Source organism: Pantherophis guttatus, chromosome 1 (assembly GCF_059756535.1).
Source record: "Pantherophis guttatus breed Tessera chromosome 1, ASM5975653v1, whole genome shotgun sequence".
NCBI lineage: Eukaryota > Metazoa > Chordata > Lepidosauria > Squamata > Colubridae > Pantherophis > Pantherophis guttatus.
The window spans coordinates 118423884-118438933 of NC_142063.1; the positions used below are offsets into that span (position 1 = coordinate 118423884).

At 40.9% G+C, this 15050-nt stretch overlaps 1 protein-coding gene across 1 annotated transcript in view; it reads left to right on the plus strand.

The window, feature by feature from the left end:
• The window catches only part of PTPRN (protein tyrosine phosphatase receptor type N), a 45076-nt gene that overhangs the window by 11607 nt on the left and 18419 nt on the right, over nucleotides 1-15050 (plus strand). Inside the window, exons 2-9 of the mRNA XM_034433779.3 lie at nucleotides 5401-5451; nucleotides 6384-6497; nucleotides 7105-7210; nucleotides 9067-9250; nucleotides 11049-11364; nucleotides 11489-11581; nucleotides 12088-12125; nucleotides 12857-13182. Coding sequence (XP_034289670.2) covers nucleotides 5401-5451; nucleotides 6384-6497; nucleotides 7105-7210; nucleotides 9067-9250; nucleotides 11049-11364; nucleotides 11489-11581; nucleotides 12088-12125; nucleotides 12857-13182 — 1228 coding nt within the window. The remainder of the gene's footprint in view (nucleotides 1-5400; nucleotides 5452-6383; nucleotides 6498-7104; nucleotides 7211-9066; nucleotides 9251-11048; nucleotides 11365-11488; nucleotides 11582-12087; nucleotides 12126-12856; nucleotides 13183-15050) is intronic.

Here is a 15050-nt window from a genome sequence, read left to right on the forward strand (position 1 = left end):
TTGAATATATATATATATATATATACAAAAAATTAAAATCTTGGGTGTTTTCCTGCGTCATTATAAATAAGTTGGTTAAAATATTTAAAATCCTGGTTAAAATCCCAGCTTAAAATCTTCTAAAAATCCTTACAGAGCACTCTGCAAGGTCCTTTAAAACCTCAGCTAAAATCCTACCAGTGACTGGTAAAATGGGAAAGAAATTGAAAAGAAAGTATATATTATTAGAAAATTGGAGTTGCTCGGATACCAAATAAGGGAAATATTGCACAACAAAGGAGAAAGAAAGGAAAGAGGCAGAAAGGGAGAGAGAGGAATGGAAGAAAGGGGAAGCAGAGGAAGAAAGGATAGGGGACAAGAGCAGGAGACAAGATGAGAAGGGGGAAAGGGGAGGAGTGGGGGAGAGGAAGGGGACATAGGGCAGAGAGGAGAGGAGGAGGAAGAAAGTAGAAGAGAGGAAGGAGGGAGGGGAAAGAAGAAGGAGAAGAAGGTTTGTTGGGAAAAGAGGGTAGAAGAGCAACCCCAAATGTAATTAAAATGTCTTATTTTTATGCTTTCATTAGAAACTCTTCTTAAAAGCCTCTAGTGTTCCAAGTGTGGTCCTACCAAAGTTTTATAAAGCGGTACTAGCACTTCACATACAATCATCTGATACGAGTGGGCTGTGTAACTGTTCACCCATCATCTAGAACAACATCTTTCCAGAGGTTTATATGGCTCCTAGTCCAGCCTCATACAAGCTGCCTTTTTTAAAAAAAGGCTCTTTCCCCAACAAGTTGCCAAGTTTGAGAAACATTGATTTAAATGGATTATATCCCTCCCCCCCAAAATAAAAACCCTTTAGTGCTGCTTTAAGACAGTTAACTTGCAAGCAGCCAGTATTACATTTGTATTTCGCTGGTTGCTTTGGACTCCTGAATTGGAAATCTCTGGTACCTAAGTACAGAGAGGCTAATTTTTTTCCCCTTCAGATGCCTAACGGGTTAAAAGTGATCCAGTTGCCATATGTAATTTGCTGGATTCATAAACATGCTTCTCCAAAATTATATCTCCCCGCTATATATCCCTCTAAAATTGAAATCCAGACACATCTGGACCAGTGGTAGGTTTCAAAAATGTTTACTACCGGTTCTGTGGGTGTGGCTTGGTGGGCGTGGCAGGGGAAGGATACTGTAAAATCTCCATTCCCACCCCACTCCAGGGGAAGGTTACTGCAAAATCCCCATTTCCTCCCAATCAGCTGGGACTTGGGAGGCAGAAAATAGATGGGGGTGGGGCCAGTCAGAATTTTTACTACCGGTTTTTCAAACTACTCAAAATTTCCACTACCAGTTCTCCAGAACTGGTCAGAACCTGCTGAAACCCACCTCTGATCTGGACAGATTCCAGTTTGAAAAAAATGGTTTAAATTTCACATTTGAGAGCCAGGACAACCTTTTCAAGTAAAATCCAGACCAATTAGGAGTATTGAGGAGTATAATTGAGTTATAGTCTATACTATAGGAAATGACTAGGCCAAAGCCCAAGGGCGGGGTCAAACACATCCTCAGTTTTGATTCGCTCTAGTCCCATAAAGCACCAATTTGCCTTAACAGTTAATAGATCAGATCATTGTGTTTAGGTTGCATGTAATAAACTTGAAACACCAAACTAAACTGCTGATCCTGGTTATTTGCACTGACAATGCAGTTCACTGGAGGTTAGGATCAAGCTCCTTTTGACCAACATGGAATGAAATGTATATGCTATCAGGAAAGGGAAGATTATGTTTTGGCATTTTGATTATTGTATAATTTGTCAAGTACCAAGCCAATTTGCATTCTGTCTGATCTCTATTCATGTGATTGAGGCAATTTTTAGAAATCTGTTTACTAAAATGATTTATATTGTTTTCCAGGTTTAATAACAGGAAGGCAAACCTGAATAGTTCTTACTTATCCATCTTCTTTAGCTTGAAAGCAAAGTTGTTTTTGGTTTCTGATTGCCAAGTATATGTTGACTCATATTGTAATTCAATACCTTATTAGGAACTACAGATAGATATTGTGCTAGTTCATTCCTTTAAGATTACTTAAAACTCAAAACCTGAACTTAGTTTCTAAGTTTCTATCATTTTTAATACCCTACTTCAGATGCTTCCATGCCAACATTCCTTTCTCTGCGAGATTAGTTCTCCGCACCTTTGGATAGGATTTTTTTTTAAAGGATTGGAAGTTGCTGTTTTCAGTAACAACAACAACAAAATAATATTTGGAGTGATGTTATATTCCTTAAATTAATAATAAGGAATATTTGCTGTTTATTTTTATTAGAATTTTTTAAAAAAAATTGAAGGTAAACGTTGAAAAAATAGAAATGAAATTAAAAAAATAAAAAGTGCAGTAGGTAAGAGAAGAAAATGAAAAAAATTTAAAGAAGCAACTTCTGATTTCCCCTCCCATAGACATACTGATTGTCACTCCTCCCCCATCAAGATTATACTGTTCTTCCTATATTCAACCCTTTTCAATAACCAAATTCAGAAATCATCAAGTCAATTTTTTCAGATCGTTTTTTTCTGCTTTCAGCAAAAAATCACTAAAGGATTTCTAGTATTTTAAGAAAGTGTTTATTGTTTCATCTCTGATCAAACAGGACACTTTTGCCATTTCTGCTTATTTTGTCATCTTCACAGTCCAATCCTCCATAGTGGGTTATTATTATATTATTGTATTTTCCCCCTTTGCACATACGGTAGTCCCTCTGCAGTTACCATGTATAAAACCAATCTTTCATACACTTTTTATAATTGGCTACCCTTCAGTGGTGGGTTTCAAAAATTTTTTACTACCTGTTCTGTAGGTGTGGCGTGGTGGGCATGGTATGGCTTGGTGGGCATGGCTTGGTGGGTGTGGCTGGGGAAGAATACTATAAAATCTCCATTCCCTCCCTACTGTAGGGGAAGGATACTGCAAAATCCCCATTTCCTCCCAATCAGCTGGGACTAAGGAGGCAGAGAATAGATGGGAGTGGGGCCAGTCAGAGGTGATATTTACCGGTTCTCCGAACTACTCAAAATTTTCCACTACCGGTTCTCCAGAACTGCCACCCTTAAATCCTAATAGAAAAAAAAATCTGGTTTCATCAGTAAGTTACTTTTTAAAATTCTTTGCCTCATCATATTATTTGCTTATTTATTTATTGGTTTATAATATATAATAACAACTACAAAAGAAAATAGAGGAGGAAAAAGAGAAAGGAAAAGTGTGGAGCAAGGAGAAAAAAAGAAAGAAAAGACATTGACTTCTGACTCCTTTTGGTGCAGTAGAATAAGATAATAACATCAAACCTCAACATTTTTCTTTTACATAATATTATAAACTAGCCATTTCTATAATTTTTATAACCTATTAATCAGTAAAACCAAAAATCAAAGTTTAATTTTTTCCCCTACCTCAAGTCCAGAGCCCAGAAGCGGTTTCCAAGTAGAAACAAAAGTAATTTTATTTTTTTCATTTATCAAAGCAGTTAATTTGGCCATCTCTGCTAACTCCATCAACTTTTGCAGCCATTCATCCATTGTAGAAATCAAAGGGTCCTTCCATTTTTGTGTGTCAAGTAATCCTGCTGCAGTCAACATTTATAACATCAAAGTTCCAATTTTTTTCCAAGTCTTTTTCCATTAAACTCAGAAGAAAAGTTTCTGGTTTTATTTTTAAATTCACTTTGAGAATCTTCTGTATTAAGATGTGAATTCTACTCCAATAGCCTCATCATATGTATTTGCAGGGGTTTTTTTTCAGTCTTTCACAAGAATGCCATGAATGGTAAAATATCCCTTCATGCTTTCCATATTTTCAACAATGATTAGAATTATACATTCTTTATACATCTAAGAATCTAAGACTTGGATAATTTCTCTCGTATCATATACCAGTGGAGCATCATTTCATAGAAATTTTCTCTTAAATTTTAACACAATGTGGAATTCAGTGTTTTTAAACACATTCTTTCCCATTGATCCAAAACCAAAATTCTTAATCTATTTACTGTTTAACTTCTTCTTCTTCTATTTTAAATCTCAAGAAGTTTATACGTATGAGCAATGTTTTTTTTTTCTAAGTCAGTTGTTTGTTATACTAATAATATACATGACTAACTAGATGTGTTTCAACCTTGTGTGGGTTGATAGATACATTGCCTTTGTACAGTATAGACAAGAAATCAAACAGATATAAAAAAAATTAAATGTAAGTATGCATATGAAGACATTTATTTATTTATTTATTTATTTATTTTTCATTTGATTTATATGCCGCTCTTCTCCGGAGACTCAGGGCAGCTTACAATGCATTAAACAATAGCCTTCATACTTTTGTATATTTATACAAAGTCATCTTATTGCCCCCACAAACTGGGTCCTCAATTTACCTACCTTAGAAAGGATGGAAGGCTGAGTCAACCTTGAGCCTGGGGAGATTCGAACTTGCAGTAGTTGCAGGCAGCTGAATATTAATAACAGGCTATTAGTCTGCTGTGCCACCAAGCTCTTTTGTCTCATTATTCTCCCATTAAAATATATTTCCATCAAATGAGAGTGCAAGTCCATTTCTTCGGCTTGCTTCATCTGTCAGTTTCTGTGGTGTTTGGTTTGCAGTAGATATTAATGTGTGAATTTCTATCCTTTCTCTGAATGATTGTTGAGATTTTGCAGAAGCATCTTTTTGTCTATCTCTCAATGAACATCATTCAGGTACTTCAATGTAAAGCGGACAGAACAGCTTGAAACTCACTCTTCTCATTGGAGAAATGCTTAGAGATTTTTTACAATGGAGGCATTTCCACAATGGAAATGCCTCCAATGCCAGGACTTTCCAGGGTTTAAGAATTGCTCGCACTTTTTTTTTTTAATTTTTAAAATTTAAGTTCAACTTATTTAGAAGTTATATCTTGGGTTCCTATTTTGGGAGGGCCAATAGCTCCTTTGACATTTTGAAAACATGTGGATACTCAGAGACCATGGCTGCCACAAGGATGTGCAGATTAGCTACCATGGTGGGTATTTCAAAAAATTAAATAATAGACTTGTATGAGGACTCTTGAAGACATTGGGGAATTTTAGGATTTCTCTAGATTTTTTTTTGTGTGTGTACTTCTATCACAATATTGCAGAAAACTGCATCATTGAATTTCTAAGCTACCAGTGGTGCCAAAAACAAAGCAAAAAAATAAAAAAATAAAACCATTTTACTGTTAATTTTAATGCTTACAATTGATACTTGCTTAATCAAATTCAGCCTTTACTGAAAATACGGTAGTCATCTGAGATAACATCATTTCTAAAAGAACTATCCACGTTTTAGAGAAAAAAACTCTTATCTTTCTTTTCCTTTCTATCTCTCTGTGTTTTTTTCCCTGCAGGCTGCTTATTTGACAGGAGGCTATGCTCTCAGCAGGAAGTCTGTGTGCAAGGTAAATTAATATAGCACAGGGGGTTTGTGGCTAGAAGACAATCAAAAGTGTTAAAATGGCGGGAGGGAAGGTAACTCCTGCCTGTTGCTGGGGAAAGATGCGAGCTGCCTTTCCTGAGCCTATGAATTCATGTTTTATGCAGGGAGAGGGGAAGTCAACAGTAGGGTCTGTTCTTCCCCTCATTCATTGAGACAACTTCTTTCAGTGTTGATGTATGCCTTTGATATTAGATCTGTCCTTTGGGTTGCATATTAATTATTATTATTATTATTTAAGATTTAATCTTAAATTCAATTCAGTCAGGGATTGAGTAAAAACTTAACAGCTCAAATCCTAATCAAGGACCTAAGAGCTATTAAAATAATGTCTTGCGTATATAGGCAGTTGTTGTTATTAGTATTATTATTTTACATATATTACATATCTATATATTACAGCCATATAGAAATATCAGTCTTCCTGAGTAAATAAATGAAGAAGAGTTCAAGAGTGCCTGCTTAGCTGTTGAAAACAATGATTTTCCTTTTCTTGTTTCATCAGATACTGGGGGTGGGGATCTGTGTGATCCCCACATTACTAGGCTACGTATCCCAGCATTCCTTTGAGTGGCAATTCAATTTGAGACACCACCCCCCATTGTTAATTATTCGTTATTGCGCACATTAACCTAAATGCTTGCCCCTATGAGTGCAAGAGGGCTTACTTCTGGAAAAATCTGCAGCCTCAAGTCCTCAGAACTTGAAGAAGTGTATAATTTGTTCAAACCTTTTTAGTTTTTAGTGGATCGTCAGAGAAGGTCCATATACAGCCCACCATGCAAATTGTATCTAGTATCGGGTATTATTGGGTGCTTCCTTTCTCCTTCTCCCCACTCCACCCCTGTTATTCTAGTACATGTAGACAACTATCCTGTGAATTTGTTGTCTTTCCAGATGGTTTATTTGGCCAGTGCCAAGAAAGTTCATTGCGAGACCAGCCCTACTTTCAAGTCACTACACCGGTGCTCCAGCGTTTGCAAGATATTCTACGGCATCTTATGGCACAAGGTGAATATCAGCAGTTAGAGGAGAAGAGCTAAGGATAGGATAGGATAGGAAAGCGAGCTATCCCTGCATCAGGCAAGATTCTGAGTGCCTCCTTCCACCCTTAATACTATAGTCAAAAACATTATTTTTCTCTGTGTCAGATTCATAATACAAAGTCCAGGAGGAATCTGGTGGCACCTTTTCAAACTAACAAATGTTACTAAAAGCATTAACTTTTATGAGCTGCAGTTCTCTACAGAGATATATTCAAATCCTGCCTCTTTTGCCAAGTTTTTGGAAATCTCTCTTATTTTAAACTTTGCGTATGAATGTCTGCCATTGATTAAAATGTTTACTCCAAGTTGCTAGGTTGGAATCTATCATATCTAGAATTCAGCTTTCTTCAGTGATTAGAGTAGGGATAGATAATTTAATTTCTCTCAGATGTTTTGAACTCTTGGCCTGCATGGAGAACCACAAGAAATCAGAGGTATAAGGCAAAACACCTCAAGGTTATTGAGTTGCCTGTTCCTGAATCAGAGGACATATATCTTTTCAGCATTCGAGTCAATATTCAGTTTTTGTGGCCGTGTACTAACTTATTTCAACTTTCTATTTTCCATATCAGGTTTATCATGGCAGGATAACCTTACACAGTATGTGATTGCCCAGGAGATGGAACACATCCCTAGGTTTTACCTTCCATCGTCATGGAATTCTGCAGCTGAGGATAGGTAGGAAGAATAGTTTGGGATGTAGCTGCTGCTGTTTCTTAGCAAATATCTGCTGTTTAATGTTAGGTTGCACTCAACAATAAACCATCTCCCTTGTCTTCTTTAGTACAACCACCTGCCTGTTCAGCAGAAGGATGTGTAATGATGTGTAAATGATATGCAAAAATTGTTTTAAAAAACTGCTGTAGTGTATTGATCATCAAGCCAAGAACCTAGCATCTCCATATCCTTCCTTCACCAATCTTCCTTTCAGATGCCTGGACTTCAAACCTTAGAATTCTCATCAATGACCATCAGCACTGGCTGGGGAATTCTGGGAGTTGAAAGTCTATACATCTGAAGGCATCTAGTTTCGGATAAGCTGCAGAATACCTAATTGGGAGAAGGTTCCACTGAAGTCAGTAGAGTTTACTGTTGAATGAAAGTAGGATTATACTGGATTGTACTGTTAAGACAACCAAGATGTGAATCAAATATCAACTGGATGTGAGAGGGGAAGGATATAATATTTTTAAAAAATGGAACAATGGAACAACATACCAAACCACAGTATAGAATGAATAAGGATTATAAAATGGAAGAGAACCCCCAAATGCCACCCCTGGCTGCCACGTGCACCCCGGCCCTCCCACCCCACCCCACCCCTCCCAGGAGTCTCCACGCAGCTTGTTCATCATTCCAGGTAAGTGCAGGGGCCGTGCATAGGGTCTGGGAGGGCAAAAAAATGGGCCTACCGGAGGTTCCGGAAGTCCAGAAACTGGCCTGTTTCTGGCCTCTGGAGGGCCTCCGGAGCCTGGGAGAAGCAGTTTTCGCCCTCCCGGAGGCTCAAAGAAAACCTCTGGAGCCTGGGGAAGGCAAACCCCCACTCCCCACCATGGTGCAGGCGTCCGACTAGGCTGCACCCACCATGGCCATTCCCACCCATGCCCAGTTTTATATATTTATATTTATATTTATATAAATCTTTATGATCATGTGATCAAAATTCAGACACTTGGCCACTAGCATGTATTTATGATGATTGCCATGTCCCAGGGTCATGTCATTACCTTTTGTAACCTTCTGACAAGCAAAGTTAATGAGGAAACCGGATTGACTTAACAAACACCTTACTAACCTAACAATTGTAGCAATTTACTTAACAAGTGTGGCAAAAAAGGTCATAAAATGGAGCAAAATTCACTAATGTTTTGCTTAGTAACAGAAATTTTGGGCTCAGTTGTGGTCATAAATTTAGGACTGCCTGTATGTGGCATCGAGCTCTGTCTTCAGACTTTTCCAGAAGGCAGACAATTTCGGAGGCAGACGGATCTGGGGCGCCATTCCTTTTGCTTTTGTTATAAATTGCCAAGATGAGGATTTGATTGAAAGAAGAGGAAGTTTCTATTCTGCTCCCTATTGTGATCCAGTTCCACACCTGCCAGAAAATAATCTTTTTGTCTCAGCCGATGTTTGCAGTATGCACTGCTGGTGCCTGGACCACAATCTAATCAGTATTACAGTGAGGGAGGAGCACAGCTTTTGCAATTCAAATTCCCACACTTGCATCAGAGGCGTTTTGCTGGCTACTTAAAAAGCAGAATGAAATTGTGCCCTCTAACCAGAAGGACTCTGTGGGCCCTGTTATAATTTGGCGCTGATCATATCAAAGATACACTGGCAGAGCAGGGCTTTGGGTATGACCCTAAGTTACCATGCAGAAATTGTTGAACTAGAAATAGGGAACTTTTGATCCCCAATTTACATCTAAACACAACAACTGCTCAGAATCTTCCCAAATGGAATGACATATAAGGCAGTTAATGGATGGGTAGGTGGATGGACAGACATTTTACCCTGGAATGTCCCCTTTACAGGTTGCCACCTCTTCACCTAGTTCCCCGGAGACCCTCCTTGTCATCTCAGCCTTCCTCCGCTCAGGGAGCTCACCAACCTCCTCTGCCCCCAGCACTCCTGCAGAGGTATCTGGAATTGCTTTTGGCCTCTCAGCCTGAGCTAGGTCACAAGAATGCGTTCCTGTCTCCTTACTCTCATTACCAGGTGTGTGTCTTTTAATAAAGCTACTGAGCATCAAAGAGAATAACCTCAGCCCGCTTACTGACTGTGAATGAATTGGATTCAATGCACACGGAGAGCACAGAGTTAGGGAATGATGCTGTAGGACTTGCTTATTTTACATTGGTTGGAACCCTGTGCCCCCCCCAAATGTTATTGGGCTATCATTGCCCTAATCACCATAATCACATTATCAGGCTGGATGGGGTTAATAAGATTTGGAAATGAACATCTTAGAAGATCACGGGTTCCCCATCCACTTTTTTTATTTTTAAAAACAGTTCCATTAATTAAAATAATAGGTCTTTCCCAGAAGAATGCAGGAACAAAGAGTCAAGCTATTGATTGGATCATCTCATGATTCTTTGTAACAATAGCAATAGCATTTAGACTTATATACTGCTTCACAGTGCATTACAGCCCTCTCGAAACGGTTTACAGAGCCAGCCAATTGGCCCCAACAATCTGGGTCCTCATTTTCCCGATCTCAGAAGGATGGAAGGCTGAGTCAACCTTCACCTGGTCAGGATTGAGGGAATTGAACTCCTGGCAATGTGAGCAGATGTAGTCTGTAATACTGCAATCTAACCACTGCACCACCATGGCTCTTATTATTATCTCATATATGAAATAATACTCTAAATATTATCTAAGAGCCCTCTTTATAACATTGATTACAGGGCCTATAAATGCAAGGCACTCTGTAACTAAGTTATGGTGCTCCAAAAAATCAACTTCGGTTCCTAGGATTCTTAAGGAAACTCAGAAAGATTCCTGTCTGAAACCCAAAAAAAACAGTGTCAGGTCCTTTCCCTATTTGCATCTAACTAGGGCTGACAAGGAAGGCAGGAGAAGTGTGTCAGCTTGTGCCACCCTGCAGCTGTGGGGGCTGCCCAGAGAAGCCTCTCCTGTTTTAACAGGCAGCCTCTGTCACCTCATAGATCATCTGTCTCGGTACCAGATTTTGACAGATGGCTAAAGTCTAGCTATCTGTCAAATCCATTTACCAATCATAACAATGTTGTGATTGGCAGATGGTTTCCTCCTGGGTGGTGACACTGAAAAAGGGGAGGGGAGCAAAATCAGAGGGTTTCTCCAATGGCTTTGCTTAACATATCCTGCAAAGCTAAATCAGTATACCACCCTCTCGTAGAAAGCCAGAGCAGACACTTTAGAGAGAGAATAGAGTGGCAGTGTTATGCCAATAGGGTTTATTGGTGACTTGAAAAATTCAGTGAAGGAAAGTTTAATTTGGCAATATAGCTCTTGCTACGTCCAAAAAAATTTGGGGAAGCTTCATATCAGAAACCTGGAGAGCCCTTGCAAATGAAACAATGAGCTAGATCAGTGATGGTGTGCGCACGCTCGTCTGGGCCGCAACCCGGAAGAGGAGCTGCCCAGGGTGCATGCGCGTGCCCAAAAATTAACTTCCGGTTTCCTGCGCATGCATGCACGCCAGATAGTCTTCCAAGTTTCTGGTGCACACGCATGCATGATAATCAGCTGGCCAGCGCGCATGCTCACGCAGGAAAACGGAAGACCACCTCTTCCAGTTTCCAGCACTGCCGCACGCACGAAGGCCAGCTGATCGTCATGCACACATGCGCACCAGAAACTCGGAAGAGGATCGGGCCATGTCAGACAACATGGCTCTGCGTGCCACTTCAGGCATGCATGCCGTAGGTTCGCCATCACGGAGCTAGATTGATCAGAATTGTGACTCAATTTAAGACAACTGGCTTCATTTGTTTCTAAATTGCCTTTCTATGTACTTTTGCTTCAGTTCAGCTACCCAGATGGCACCTTCCAGGGCAGTTCTGGTGGTCACAACTCAAAGTCTCCCATTTTCTTAGACCAAGCAGCTCCTTCCAAAGCCTTCATGAGCGCCAGTACTGCTCCTTTCTATAGGGAACAGCAGGGGCTGGATGGAAGTCAACTTTTCCAAGACCTGGGGGCACTTTACTTAACCCAGGAACAGACAGGTAAATCCAGAAACAGGGCTGAGAACAAGCAAGATCCCAAGATAGATTATCCTCTACAGGACAGTCGTAACAACCTTGAAAACAGAGCAGAGTCTCAAGCACATGCAACCGAGCCAGGTGAGACTTTTCTTATTTTTCAGTGGCCCTCTAAGAATCATCTAGCTTATTTATCGTGGTTTGAAAACCTTGGTGATAATTAGGCTACGGAAGTAAAACACGACCCCTTCCTTTCTATCCGCAGATAGACTTGTTCAGAGACTTACAGCAATATTTGCCAACTATGGAATTAAACCACAGGACGTAATTCAGTTCCTTCAGATTCCCAATAAACATGGTGAGTAGGAATGAGGACTTGGAACAGAAAGAGACAGGAGGGATGGTTTTGTAGCTTTAGGAGAGAGATTGGAGGAAGGTTTGTGTCTGGATGTAAAATAGCAACTCTGTGGGCTGAATCTGAAGAGAGGAGATTCTGTGCTGTCCCTGTGCTAGCTCATGCAATCCAGGCTTAAATTTGTGCTGGCTTCACCCCAGAATTTGTTTTTCCTCTGTTGGTATTTTAGCTCTGGAGCCTATGACATGGCAATCAGAGAACATGCTTGAACCTCCGCAGAATGTCTTCCCTTAAGTGCAAGGGTAGGAAACTAGTAACTCTCTAATGGTGGACTGTGACTGCCATGACCATTGGCCAGGCTGGCTGGGGATGATGGGACTTTGACAACATGAAGAAAGTTATAGATTGTTAATTTCTACTTCACTACTTTGAAAATAAACACATTAAAGTTATTGTTTTTTTCCTCACCTTAGATAATAAGCACTTTTCTTCTCTAATTCTTTCTTTAGCTGGTAGGTTTGAACAGGAGGCTCCAGAATCCAAGCGGGTAAGTTGACCAACTTCTCGATATACATGGAAATCTCTGGGTCTCTACAATCCCTCATCCCAAAACATTGAAATGTGCTTTCTGATTAGTCCCTGGAGGATACACTGTACTTGAGCCAACATCTGGATTTGAGAAGTAGATCCCGCTAAGTCACACTTGATTTTTCTCCTGCCATAACACACAACTGGGCAACTTGCATGTACGTGGGGCAGAATCACTTTTGTTTTTGCGAGTTGAGGGAGAAGCTGTTAGTCTCCAAAGGCCACAGGAAATGTGGAGAGTGATGGAAGTTGTTTCTGAACATAGCCAGTGTGGGTGGCTTGCCCAATTTCGTAGGAGGTTGGGGAAGAGTTCAAAGAGATCAACTGATATTTTTCATATTAACACTTCCCTATTCATTCTCTCCCACTGAAATAAGGCCAAAAGATTTGGCCCTGTCCACTTGGGCAGATACTCTGGAGATTTTCTGGGGCCAGGTTTAGACTATAGTTTGCCTGCACCATCAGAGAACAACCATCCCCAGCCAATTCTAACATAGGTGGCTCTTGTGAAGAGGAAGAGAACAGATCGTTACAAATTCAAACTTGAGAATGGAACCAGCAACCTGAGGCAGAGTTTGAGAAGGGAATTTGCAAGGCTGGCTGTAGTAACAAGCAGGAGTTATCAAGATAGCTGTGGGTTGTTGGTTGAAGTGTTGAATGCCGATGAGTGACCTTTCCATCTTCATTTAGGTGACAGAAGCAGAAATGCAACATGGGGACGAGCCAGAGCCAGTCCCGTCTCAAGAAGACTCTGTCAGTGTCGTTCCCACAGAGGGGCAAATTCAGGCACACTGGGAGACATTTGGCTCAACTGGGGCCCCCATGTCAATGACAACATCTCCCCCAGACTCGCACAAGCCCTTAAGCCCAGCAGAAAGTGATACCAGCAGTACTGAGGAGCAGGTGGCGATGATGAAGAAGAGTCACATGGTAGTAGGTGTACTCAGTAAGGATGAGGAGCAGCCAGAGACGCCATTGGCAGCAGAGGAATATGGCTACGTCGTCACAGACCAGAAGTGAGAGAAAGAGTGTGTTCAGGGAAATGAGGGAGGGGCAAAACAAATGGGCACATCCAGGGCCGGATTTAGATGAAAAGAGGCCCTAGGCTATTCCACTAATGAGGCCCTTTCACCTATAGTGAAAGTGTAATTTTAATTTTGCTAACAATTTGAATGTAGGCCCCTCTTGATCTTGAGGCCCTAGGCTGAAGCCTAGTTAGCCTATAGGAAAATCCGGCCCTGGGCACATCCAGAAAGGCAAGTTGTACCGGTGGGTCCTCAACTTATGACCTATCACTTAGCCACCATTCAGAGTTACTACAGATTCCCCAAGTCTGAAATTCCAACGACTGTCTCCCCCTCCCCTCCTCCTGGTCATGTGACTATTTTGGGCTTTTGGCATCCAGCCTGCATTCGCAGCCATTTGACGCATCCCGCAATCACGTGACCATCTTTTGCGGCCTTTTTTGCAGAAAACTGGCATTTACTTGTGGTTTTTCAGAACGACTATTGCAAAAAAAGGTTGTAAAAACTGGATCGGTCATGTGAATGACTTGCCCTACAACTGTGATGACGACTTACAACCACAGTGGGCAAGCTCCATTATGGTCCTAAGTTGAGGACTACCTGTATGGCTTGGTTTATTCAAGGTGTGGATGCACTTGACTCATACATGTATGAGATGGATTTGGATCAGTGCATTCTACATCACCCCACAGCTAGGCTAGGCTAGGCTGGCTGCTAGTCCAGGCTGTCTGGGCCTAATTAAAAATGAATGTATCTGGAGAAATTCCAAGTTGGAGAAACCTGAGCTGCCTATTGACAAGTTCCAGCCAGGGGTGGGTTCTACTTACCTTTACTACCGGTTCGCATCGTGCCCGCGTGCACTTGCTTAACTCACGCTCGCGTGCGCTCTTCTGTACATCCTCAGAAGCTTCTGCACATGCGCAGATCACTTATGACATCCAGGTCAGTGGGCGGAGCCTCCCGCCGGTTTTACTACCAGTTCTATGGAACCGGTCCAAACCCGGGGGGCAACCCACCACTGGTTCCAGCAGATAATAGGGTGATACTTATAATAATTACTCTCATTTGCCCCTGCATAGTGATTGGATATATGCACCGTGTTCAGCCATACTATGGTTGGTTTATTTTTCACTTGGTGTGGCATGGAAAAGAGAATCAATGAATAAATTATGGTTTGTTACAAAGTAGTCTTCTGCAATATCAAAGTCTGGTTGCATATTGGGTTTAATTGCAATTGTGGATTAATATAACCTACAACTTTTGAACACAGGATTTGTTGGGTTTTCTGGCTTATTCTTGGCTAGCGTTTTAGTTCCAGTCAATACCTAATTCAAAAAGATACCCAAAAAAGACAGATTGAAAAAGAAGAGAAAGCAAATGAAGGAACTAGATGAGCATGCCTTGATTAATTAAAATTACTAAAAAACTTACTCTGATCATTTGTAGCTTATCCAACAAATCATGGTGAAAATCAAGTATGGTTCAGTGTGATAACTGAATGCAATTATTGTGCTGAATATATATAATTAACATAAGTGGGACAATTCAAGCAAATTAGAGGAGTGGGATAAGGTGGAATGGGGGGTCTTGGAAGCCAGGATGTTAGCGCCAGTAAGTAGGCTGGGCTACAAAATCAAATCCACATGATGGGCAAATCTACTTTGACTGAGATGGGCTATGACAGTGATGGCTAACCTTTTTGCCGTTGCATGCCAAAAGCAGAGGGAGTGCAGGGGGGGTCACGTGTGTGTGTGCCCACACTGATAATTCAATGCCCCCTGCGCCCCTCCCCTCTGTGCATGTGCGCGCGACCCCCCACGCTCCCCCCACTTTTGGCCCTTGATGGCAAAAAGATTACC